This window comes from Notolepis coatsorum (assembly GCF_963971535.1).
Source record: "Notolepis coatsorum genome assembly, chromosome: 18".
In the NCBI taxonomy this organism is placed as follows: Eukaryota; Metazoa; Chordata; class Actinopteri; order Aulopiformes; family Paralepididae; genus Notolepis; species Notolepis coatsorum.
In genome coordinates this window covers 4,739,078-4,751,250 of record NC_140182.1, presented here as the reverse complement: position 1 = coordinate 4,751,250, position 12,173 = coordinate 4,739,078, and the positions used below count along the sequence as shown (strand labels likewise).

Below are 12,173 nucleotides of genomic sequence, written 5' to 3'. Positions count from 1 at the left end.
TGCTCCTCATCTTGGCTAGCTCCTCATAGAGGGGGTGGGACAGCTTCTCCGGGATAGCAGCCAGCTTCCTTCTCATCCTCCTCTCTGCCACCACCTCCAGTTTGACCAGCTTGACTCCCACCACGGAGCTAGCCTTCCTCACCAGCTTGTTCAGTTTGTTGATGTCTCTTGAGTTGATACAACACACAACGGCACAAAAGAGGACGCTGGCTACTCGTGCAATGATGATGCAGCAGCAACACAGGTTTTATTTTTCTGCCAATGTCTGAAGTTTACATTACACAAAACAATAACACATTGAAAATGTAGTGGAGTATAATTAAAAGGCACACAATGCAGATGTTATACAGTGAATACAATTAACGGTTTGTGCATAGTGATGTTAAAAAAGACACACGAGAGTAAAAAGACAAGTACTGTGTGCAAAGAAATGTAATGGTGTTTTTTTTAAGGAGGAATAAAAGTAAAAAAAAAAAAAAAATGGCTGTGAAGACAAAGGAATGAATAACTTCAGCATAGAATGTATGAAAGTATTTGGTCTTTACATTGAGTGACTCACGCTAGTGTCCCGTTGCTGACGTCAAACTCGCATTTCATTCATATTTAGCGAAAATTGATCAAAAGTCTGTCAGAATCTGCTTTTTTTTTTTCAAAGACCCCGTTTCAAATCGTTATGAAAATCCAGGTTCTTAACTATGCCCCTTGAACAGCTGGACCAAGGAAGTATGTTGAGGAAGTACAATGTGATATATATATATATAACATATAACCGAGGTTATACCCTCTCACACAAAATATAAAAATTATTATATTTAACTAGGGCAGTGGCTAGTTCTAGCGGAAGCCGAACTAGAATGGAGAAGTGAGACAACTCCTTCCCTCCTCTAGTCTGAGGGTCCACCTTGGGCAAGTACCCTCTCTAGCCTCCCTACCTGGGGATACAGGGTGTTAGTACCCTCTCTAGCCTCCCTACCTGGGATACAGGGTGTTAGTGTACCCTCTCTAGCCTCCCTACCTGGGGATACAGGGTGTTAGTACCCTCTCTAGCCTCCCTACCTAGGGATACAGGGTGTTAGTACCCTCTCTAGCCTCCCTACCTGGGGATACAGGGTGTTAGTACCCTATCTAGCCTCCCTACCTAGGGATACAGGGTGTTAGTACCCTCTCTAGCCTCCCTACCTGGGGATACAGGGTGTTAGTACCCTCTCTAGCCTCCCTACCTGGGATACAGGGTGTTAGTGTACTGTACCCTCTCTAGCCTCCCTACCTGGGGATACAGGGTGTTAGTACCCTCTCTAGCCTCCCTACCTGAGGATACAGGGTGTTGGTACCCTCTCTGGCCCCCCTACCTGGGGATACAGGGTGCCGCACTGCCTTGTGTGTGTGCGTAGGGATACGCAAAGGCTAAGGGAGAAAACCCTGAAAGAAAACCGCACTGCCTTGTGTGTGTAGGAATAAGCAAAGGCTAGGTGCTCACCGACAATGGGGTTACCTGTAAGTGTAAGGAAGGGCATCCGAGATATAAAAATTAGCTACAAACCAAAAATGATGACTCCAGTGGCGTGGAGTCATCGCCCGTCCAACCTCACTGTCGTGGGAAAATAGGGACGTAAAATGAAGATGATGATGATTTGTATTCTCCTAAGCAAAAACACTATCATCGCAAAACATACTTCTCAGTTCCTCGGTCTAGCCATGCAAAGGGGGTGTGGTTACAGATCTATAGATCCAACACAGATGCCAAGACCAAAACATGGTCATCAGCAAACAGTGAAACCATTCCATTTGCTCGTGCCGTTTTCACAACAAGGAATGTTCGTACTGGTACACACACACACACACACACACCAGTCCAGTGTCCACACACACACACACCAGTCCAGTGTCCACACACACACACAGAGAGAGAGAGAGAGAGCGAGCGAGCGAGAGACCTCAGGGCTCAGTGCCTTCCACTCTCTCCTCGCCCTCTTGGCTCTGGATGATGCCGTACTCCACGGCCTGGTCCAGGCACCGCTGGGCCGTCTGGGAGATGGGGTTCTGCGGGCCGTCCGCTGCCTTGGCCAGGACGGAGAGGATCTCCAGCGCCTCGCTCTGGATCAGCGCCTCCGCCAGACTCTTCTCCGCCCGCATCAGGTTCTGGACGATGGCCACGCCGCGGTGGCGCAGGTCAGTGACCTCACTGAGCAACAGGGCCTGCAGGATCTCCAGCCAATGGGTGGTCTGGAAAACACAAGAGAAGAGGTGAGTCGTCACTTTTGTTGCATGTGTGACAGCATTGGGAAGGATGTGAGATATACATACATATATATATATATATCTGTCTGAATATACCTGTATATAATCGTTCCATATCCCTATACACCTGCATGTAACCCATATAACTCTGTATGATAGCATGTACAATAATGCTGTATATACCGTATATATATATAAACTCCTCAAAAAAAGTTCGGAAACATTATTTCGGTCGATTATTCCTCCCCTTTAAGCTTTAATAATACCAATTGGTATTGTATTTTATATCTTTGGAAAGGCTTTGAGCTGCAATTCTTGTATGAAAGGTGCTGCTACACAAATAAAGTTATTATTATAAAAAACACGAAAGCTCTTGTGGTGTTCTGGCCACATGGCCCCCAGCCCCAGCACGCTCACGGTGGCAGGGATGCGGGCGCAGAGCTCCGGCTGCTCCGCCGTCAGCACGGCCAGGGTTCCAGCAGCAGCCTTCCTCAGCCTGGAGTCGTCCTCCCCGCTGTACAGGACCAGCAGCTTCAGCCGGTCGTTCCCTGTGGCCAAGTACAGCTTCTGCACCTGGAAGCAGAGACCAGACAGGGCCCTCATTTATCAACAATTCTTAGAAAGTGTTCTATTTTCGTTCGTAAGCACAGAATTTAGAATGTGTGTACGCGCAAAAGAAAATCCGGATTTATCAACCGTGCGTACACGGGTCCTATAACACTCCGTGTTGATAAATACCTCTTTGTTCTACCGTCAATGCTCGTGCATGATTATCCATATATGGTCATGAAACCGCCCCCATGGGATGTGAAATAATGGACTGACCCGAGTGAACTCTGAGAGGGAGATTGTTTACGGAGGCGCTGTCAATCAAGAAGACACAACCCGTGTTTATGGGATAAATAAAAGGCGGACTTGTACATGGTGATGTCAGATATCAAAGACTCCCTAAGACCATTGCTGCAATTCTGCCTGGACAGCTCAAAATACTAATAAAGACCATTCGTTAACCACTGTTTCTGTTTGGCGTTGGTGTGTCATTATAACCGCTGGAATATGAATGCCTTTATTCATTTTGTTCGATTGGCTACCGGGTATAATGATTTGTACTAGAGGCATACAATTGATTTTGTTGTCGGTATTAGGTCGCCTATATGAATTACATAATAGCAGCCATAGCCTACATTATGCAACAGTAACTTGTGCATATATAATACACAGCCCTGCGAAGCCTGCATACAGTAAACTAACTTGATCATTAATCTAGCTGTTGTATCTTTACGCTTATGAAAACATAATAATAATAATATGTATAGGCTATAGCTAGGCCGTCGCTTTGCATTAATAGCCTATATTCTCAAATTGCATCTAATGGCTATCCGACTCGAGTCCTCGCTATCCTCGCGGACGGACCAGTATACCTTTATATCATATCATATTCATATCATAGTTTACTCTATCAGCCTACCAGCATGTAATACGTTCTTTGTTAGAACTCAACTCGTTATTATTTTGCGCATATATTGCAGAAATACGGGAACGTTTTGATTTAGGCTTTGACATTGTAAAACTAAATAAGTGAAATTCTGTAAGCAGAATACAAGTAACAAGTCATGATATCACCCACACGATATATGCTCTGTATCCAGAGCATGTATGCTTTTCATTAATTTAAGACACGTTTATTGCAAGGGTTTTGTAATACACATACACTCAACAAATAACCACTGTTCTCGTTGCAATGCGTTTTTTATTCTTTCTTATAGGAAGGGGGAAGAACACTATATCAGGGGTGTCAAACTCATTTTCACAGAGGGCCACATCAGCATTATGGTTGCCCTCAAAGGGCCAAAGACCGTATATAATGTTAATGTAATGTAAAATAAATGTAGCTACACATTTACATATTGTTAAACATGGTGTTTCTGTATTTATTACTTATTCAAGTTATACATATTGCATATTCATTTGCATAAATGTAAAAATATATGTTAGCTTATGTTATTTTAACAAATAATTTTAGTTTATCAGAACCCCATATTACTCCACCAATCAATGATCAAACCATTCAAGTAAATAACAAAGAAGAATATCATCAAATACAAGCTATGACATTAAGTTTGTTCAAAACCTTTTTGTCACAGTCAAGAGGGGCAGAACTAACAACTGAGCTGCAAAGAACACGTGGGACAGATGTAGCAGATGTTACAAAAACAAATGGCTGCACACAACCTTGCAGAGGCCATACATCCAACTAATGGAAGATAGTTTAATTAACTTTAATTAACAGATTGCAGAATGGGTACAGTACAGTACAGCTCAATACACACAATTGTTAAGGGGATGCAGACCAGAGAAAGACTTTCGACTTGTTTACATCAGGGTCCCCCATTTTCAATTCGTAATGAAATTGCTATTATGTGTCTGCATGAACACACAACTGTAACTGTACTCAAAAATAACAAAATAAGGGTTGTCTCAGTTCACAACTATATTGGTCAAGTTTTGGGTGGGACTTGTTTGCGTCCCTACAGCTTCTTATTCAATTGAGCGAGATGCTCGGTTATGTCACACAGCCAGTTTGCATCTGACAGTTCAGACAATATTTCTTCAACCCTTTGTTACCTATTCCGCCTGGATCTTTTTTGTATTTTGGGCTGTAAAATTGTCAAAGAATGTCTGAGGAGTAAGTGCTTTTGGCTTTTTTCCTTTGTTACCTCAGATGTTCAACATACATGTATGTGTAAGAATGTGTAATAACTAAGGCTGTCAAAGTTAAAGCTTTATTAACGCATTAACCCACAATTATTTTAACACTGCTATTTTTTAACCCAATATTAATGTAAAAAAAAAATATTATTTTTTTTTTACCTGAGCTCTTGGGGGGCCACATCAAATGACGTGGCGGGCCGGATTTGGCCCGCGGGCCGTGAGTTTGACACCTATGCTCTATATCGTGGGTGTTCATATGACTTGTACTGCTTACAGCTTCGGGGTTCCACTTATTACGTTTAACAATGGCAAAGCCTTTTAAATATAATGAAATGTTCCCATATTTCTGCAATATATGCGCAAAATAATAACGAGTTGAGTTACGCGGAGCGCAGTCAATGCTTATTTCCGCGTTGTAAACATTATTCTACCACCGGGCGCCAGCTACGCATGCTCCGAGCTGTGCTTAGATATATACGCACAAAGTCAAGCACAAGTTCAAATTGATAAGTCCCACACTTTGCTTAGAAATGATCGTACGCACGGGTTACACACATATCAGTGCGTACGCAACGTTGATAAATGAGGGCCCAGACCCGGAGCCGTTACCTCCAAGAACCTTTCAAAACTTAAAAAAAGGAGCGGTAAGTGGTATTTCTGTGGTGTGAAAATGCGTGGTCTACATGTTAAAATACCGTAGTTTAAAATTAAAATAAGTATTTTGGTATCCCGTTCCCATCCAATCAGGAGAGAGAACTCCACACTGAAAGTAAAATAATCTACCAGTGCAGTAAGCAAATTGGGCTTGGCGAGATTTCTTGAAATAAGTACAAATATCCATCTTTTCCTTCTCACAGATATCGGTGTCGGCTCCAAAAATCCGGTATCGGTCGGGCTCAAAATAAGTGACTGTTCAAGCCATCAACGGCAGCTGACTCAGAACCTTTCATATTGATTTAGGATGCATTTTATCCGATCATTTCTATTGTGTCGACTTGTCAGTAAGTGAGGATGACACAAATGTACGTAAAAAAACGTATACATGTTTATACAGCATTAATGATGTATGTTTTTCTATGCAGCATATCTTATGTCAGAATCAATGCGGTCTGTGTGTGTGCGTGCGTGCGTGCGTGCGTGCGTGCGTGTGTGTGTGTGTGTGTGTGTGTGTGTGTGTGTGTGTGTGTGTGTGTGTGTGTGTGTGTGTGTGTGTGTGTGTGTGTGTGTGTGTGTGTGTGTGTGTGTGTGTGTGTGTGTGTGTGTGTGTGTGTGTGTGTGTGTGTGTGTCTCACCTCTGTGCTCAGCACCATGTTACACATGCACTCCGTGGCGGCTGCTCGCACCAGGTCGTGCTCCTCGAACATGTAGCCTTCGATCTTTGCTACAGCCTTCTCCTTTATGATCTTCTGCCTGTGAAACAAACCAAGTCCAGCCTCAGTATTTATCATCAGCTGTGTCGGTCGGTGGTGAGAATTAATCATATCGGTACATACATCTGATTAGCACTATACTCGGTAGTACTAATTTAGATTTTATTATAGCACGAGATCACATGCTATTCTGGGAGCACCTACCGTATATATATATTTATATATTGTGAATGAATGAATGAAAACTTTATTTAACAGATTGCAGAATGGGTACAATACAGACCAGAGAAAGACGTTTGTCATTTTCAATTCATAGTGACCAATTCATTAAATTCATTGTTGCCGCATATACAGTAAATATACGGTACACACCTGCATATAATCCTTTTTACATATCTGTAGATTGTATATGTACAGTCTATCTGTTGTACACTAGTATGACTTACTACCATAGTGTCTTTATACCTGTATCACTGTACGTGTTAATACTACAACTCTGTACATACATCTGATTAGCACTATTACTCAGTAGTACTAATTTATAGTTTATATCCAGTTTAATCACCTGTACATTTTATATTACAATTGCACTTTACGGTTACATTTGCACCCTGGTTGGATGTCACACTTGTCGTACTGTACTTGTGCTGTATGAATCATGACAATACATTTTAATCTAATCTAATCAGATCAAAAGGTTTGTTATGGAAGAAAGTAATACAATAAGAAATATCTCTAAAGTATTAAAATGACGTCGTAATTCTATGCAGTTATATACGTATATATACTGTAATCTATGATCAGTTTATTTATTTGTGTAACATTGATATGATGCATGGCCGAAGGGCAAAGCCTCCTATCTCCATAAAAGAAAGTGGGGGAAAACCTCCTATCTCCATAAAAGAAAGTGGGGGAAAACCTCCTATCTCCATAAAAGAAAGTGGAGGAAAACCTCCTATCTCCATAAAAGAAAGTGGGGGGAAAACCTCCTATCTCCATAAAAGAAAGTGGGGGGAAAACCTCCTATCTCCATAAAAGAAAGTGGGGGAAAACCTCCTATCTCCATAAAAGAAAGTGGGGGAAAACCTCCTATCTCCATAAAAGAAAGTGGGGGGGAAACCTCCTATCTCCATAAAAGAAAGTGGGGGAAAACCTCCTATCTGCACTTTGCGAGGCACTAATACCTGGTCGGTATTGTTAAGTTATGTTAACACATAATACAGTAATATAGTCCAAAAACTGTATTGTATTGGGTATCCTTAAAAAATAGCATTCTGCAAGAAAACAACACATTTGTTCTCAAAAAAGGGATTTTTTTCAGATAGGAGGTTTTGGCCCGTGTCTTGAAGACTGCCCCCTGGTGGCTGACCTGAGCCTCTCGCTGATGCCGGCCAGGTTGGTGAGGGCCATCAGGGCCTCGAAGTTCTGCAGCAGGGTGCACTCCAGACAGAGCAGGCTGACGAGGGGACGCACCACCTCGTACATCTGGGGACACGTGGAGAAGGTTCTGCATGTTATTCTGTTTTCATCTTAACCCCTTGGGCGCCAAAAGCGTAATATCTCGTGTTTCGCCACCAATCGTTGAGTGCCAAAAACGTAATATCTAGTTTTTAGGTCCCCGTTCTAAACACTCAGCCGGAGCTCCCTAGGTCTCTCTGGCTCATCTGCCTACGTTGGAATTGCAATGACGATCGAATCTCACCAGGTGGCAGTATCGCCTCCCTTATGAACTGGGGATATCACTTGTCCCCAGTACTGAGTTTACCTCCGGCTCTTTCCGCCTAGGAGTGGATCACAACATATCAATCGGTGGAATATTTGGTGCCTCAGAGCTAATCTTTCCCGTATGGTAGCTAGCCATGCCCAATATACAGGAGTAATTGCGATCGCCATGGGATCGACTGGGATTTATTCATTTTGGAGTACTTTCTGACTGAGGTAAGGTCTATCTTAGGTAACCTGCTGGTATTTTTTTTTTTACCTAAAACATGATTCTGTACCAATCAGTGTCGTGTTTTACCGGACGTAAAACATGCTTGACAAACACGATTGCAGTTTCTAGTTAACCCCCCCCCTTGATGATTTTGTGAAGACACATATGTACATGATATATACCTTTGATTTGGAAGTATTTGGGGTTTCAGGCAATCAACCAGAAAGATTTGGGCATATTGCATATAACGCGTCATATCTCGCGATCTATGAAAAGACTGGATTATTTTGGAAAGGGGCTATTTTTAGCGTGTAATAGCGCACAAACTACAGTATGTAGAAATGAACTGATTAGTCAGTGATGGACTATGAACAATGCCTGTCAAATGAGCCATACTATTGTCTCCATAGCTATAACAGAGAACACACAATGGGTCTGCAAACATCGCAAAAATGGTCAATAACGCTGGCGCCATTGAGTACAGATGGGGAAAGAGGGTGGCGCCCAATGAGTTAAGAGGATCTTTAGCAGGGCATCTGCATGTTTCAACAAGTACAATTTAAGACTTTTTAAAATACCATTTTAATTTAATACCAATTTCACAACCATACTAGCAAAAATCTAGCTCTTGCCAGACGCACCAAGCTCCTGGTAGTCCCGCGAAAAACGACGACTTGAATACAAAAACATTTAATATATTTACTATATTTTAATCTTCCGACAGCCCCCCCCAAACTTTTTGTATATATCTGTGCAAATACAATTTAAGACTTTTTAATACCTTTTAGGGCCTTAAATTGAGAATTATGAATGTAACACTTTTCAATACCCTGCAGATAGATACCCCGTTATCTTAAGAGGATTGTTAGTATAGTCATGCCTCTCACCCTCTCCCCTGGGAAGGCAATCTCTGGGTTGGCGGTGATGGTGATCTTGGCCAGGGCCTGTGCTGCCTTGATCTTCCCCACACTGGTGCTCTCAGACACCAAGGGGAGCAGAGCCTGAGGAGACAGGAGGTTAGATTCAGAGAGAGATCAGGGAGCAGAGCCTGAGGAGACAGGAGGTTAGATTCAGAGAGAGATCAGGGAGCAGAGCCTGAGGAGGCAGGAGGTTAGATTCAGAGAGAGATCAGGGAGCAGAGCCTGAGGAGGCAGGAGGTTAGATTCAGAGAGAGATCAGGGAGCAGAGCCTGAGGAGGCAGGAGGTTAAATTCAGAGAGAGATCAGGGAGCAGAGCCTGAGGAGGCAGGAGGTTAGATTCAGAGAGAGATCAGGGAGCAGAGCCTGAGGAGGCAGGAGGTTAGATTCAGAGAGAGATCAGGGAGCAGAGCCTGAGGAGGCAGGAGGTTAGATTCAGAGAGAGATCAGACCAGCTTGGAGGATTGCAGGATTTACAGCATATATACTGTACAGTCAGGGCCATAAATATTTAGTAATATCAACACAATTGTCATCATTTTGTCTCTGTACACCACCATGATGTCTCTGTACACCACCACAATGTCTCTGTACACCAATACTGCCAATACTGTATGTGAGTGAGGGCTCTACCTTTCCTCCACCCTGGGCCACGACCGCTCCCCTGTCTTCCTGTCTCTCCACCAACGCCAAGAACACCCTGCAGCGAGAAACGGGGAAATAAAATCAATTCAGGCTCCGACGGAGGCCACTCAGCCAAAACGCTGAGCGTGTTCCTCGACGTTGGCCAAAATAAACTGAGATCAGTAAACTTGATGATTCGTCCTGAAGGTCTGTGTGTGTGTGTGTGTGTGTGTGTGTGTGTGTGTGCGTGTGCATGATACATCTTTGGATAAAAGAGTCAGCTAAATTACTATGTAAATGTGTGCATTTAAACAGGTGAAGGGCTGCACGATTCTTGCTCAAATGTGAATCACGATTTTTCTCTCTAAAGAATTGAGATCACGATTCTCTCACACGATTCTTATTTTGTCATTTAAAAAAGTTAAGTAAAAAGTTAAAAAAAAACTTTTATCGTCATAATTTAGAAATGAGATCGTATAGGTCTATAAATCGAGATTGCGATCTTTTTTCAATTAATCGTGCAGCCCCAGTTGTTGTTTTTCTTTTGTCTATGTATTGGGCTGTTCTGGGCCAATGTCCTTTGTGCCTGTGTGGTGTTTGTACTGTTGTCTGGTTGATTTCTATCTAAAGTTACACCCCGGCAGCGCTGCCTACCTGGCGATGCACTCCCTGCAGGACTCGGTGAGGGCCGGACTCTCGTGTTTCACCATACACACCAGAGCAGACACCACACCGGCCTCCAGCAGCTTCACCAGCCTCTGCTCCACGAACGAGGGCGCGTCCTGCCATACGGGAAACGGCAAACAACAGTTAATTTCATGACGGAACAACACTGTGGACAACTGATGGGGCATACAGGCCGTCATCTGCACCTTTGTTTACACCGTTTATTTTTCTCATATTTCTTTATATTCAGAGATGATTATATTGTTTACACTGAAAATAAAAATACAAGGAAAAAATGTACAGTGTAAACAATAGAATCTACTCTGAATACAAAAATGAAAAAAAAATGAACAGAGTTAATTATATTGTTGTGACGTACGTGGGTTGGTCATTATCATTATTATCGTATTTGTAACACCATGTAAACATCAGGTTAGTATAGGTAATATTCTGTTATTTGTATATGGTGTGTGTCGCCTCTGTATTTATCCCTTTTTGTTCCTCCCTTTCCCAGGTGCCGCCCGTCTCTCTGATTGTGCTGATTGCCTGAGGAGTGGCAGCTGAGGGCAATCAGCCTCAGTGGACGGGTGGTTAAAACCTGGCATGCGACACACATTTGGCGCGCCCTACTGTCATTTCCATTGACCAGAGTGGAGTGTGGGGTTGCCTGTTTTGCCACTGTTGTGTGGAGCGATACTGTGCCACTGTTCTGCCATTTACCACTGTGTGTGGACAATTATATATTGTGTTGGCCTTTGTGTGCTCCACTGTTAGGTGGTAGGTTCATTTGGTTCACACTGTTGCTCTTGGTACTGTCGCTTCATTGTATTGTATTGCTGGTGTGCTTACCATGTAAGTTTGGTTGTGTCTTGTGGCACCAGTTATCTGTAATAGCCCTGATTATCTGTGTTTTTGTTGGCTAGGTGATTTTCCCAGTTTCTCCCTACCCTGTGGGGTTCAGTTGTGTCTTATGACACTTATGTTTGTTTGGTGTTTACCCCTTTATGTAGCGTTTGTCTCATCATATTACTGTTTGTTCTCCCCTTCCCTTTCCCATGTATTAAATATTGTTGTGGGTTTTATTTCCCCTCCTTATTTAACACTTTGATCGCCATGGTTAAATTCATAATTTACCATCCCTCGCCATCTCTATTTGTCTATGGAGAAGTTCCCCTTCTTTGCAGGGCTATAACTTTTTAAATTGTATTGCTAAATTGACATTATCATAGCCCATTCAAAGTCCTATATCTATTGTTCAGGGTGTAGCAACGTTATACTTTTTCATTCACATATTCATACTAAAATATGGTCTAAAGTATACGTATGTTTTTATCGTTTTCTGCAGCTTTCTTCAGAACTTGATTTATAGCCCCAAATGCATTATATTGATGATCAAATACAGTTTGGTAGCGATCGGTGCCAGATAATAAATTTCAACTGGAGGTACTTCTAGAAGTTACTACGTATCATCTGATGATGACCGGATGGGCGGGGGTCGTTTATATTTCCGTGGGCAACGTTATATCATTCATCTAGGGTGGGTCATATGATCATCAGAGCAGTTAGTATGGAACACGTTAGAATATAACGCTGCAACTCACCGTGGCTTCCTCGCGCCGCTGGCAGATGAGCGTGGAACAGAATTTTTTCTATTATGGGATGGAGAAATGCCCGATCCATTTCCAGGTTGTATAATAGTATATACGTCCAAAT

General features: G+C 42.7%; 1 protein-coding gene across 3 annotated transcripts in view; it reads right to left on the bottom strand.

Annotated features, from left to right (window-relative positions):
• Nucleotides 1–231: 231 nt before the first annotated feature.
• Nucleotides 232–12,173, bottom strand: part of unc45a (unc-45 myosin chaperone A) — a 33,990-nt gene continuing 22,048 nt past the window's right edge. Inside the window, exons 13-20 of one of the 3 annotated variants that reach the window (XR_014620728.1) lie at nt 10,449–10,576; nt 9,804–9,870; nt 9,141–9,254; nt 7,690–7,805; nt 6,243–6,360; nt 2,656–2,811; nt 1,180–2,223; nt 232–973 (exon numbers count right to left, since the gene is read on the bottom strand). Coding sequence is in view for 1 of the 3 variants with exons in the window: in XM_084334813.1 (XP_084190939.1) it covers nt 1,936–2,223; nt 2,656–2,811; nt 6,243–6,360; nt 7,690–7,805; nt 9,141–9,254; nt 9,804–9,870; nt 10,449–10,576 (987 nt within the window). In the remaining 2 variants the exon portion in view is untranslated. Of the gene's footprint in view, nt 2,224–2,655; nt 2,812–6,242; nt 6,361–7,689; nt 7,806–9,140; nt 9,255–9,803; nt 9,871–10,448; nt 10,577–12,173 lie in introns of all 3 variants that reach the window. The other 2 variants (XR_014620729.1, XM_084334813.1) reach the window with 2 other exon arrangements.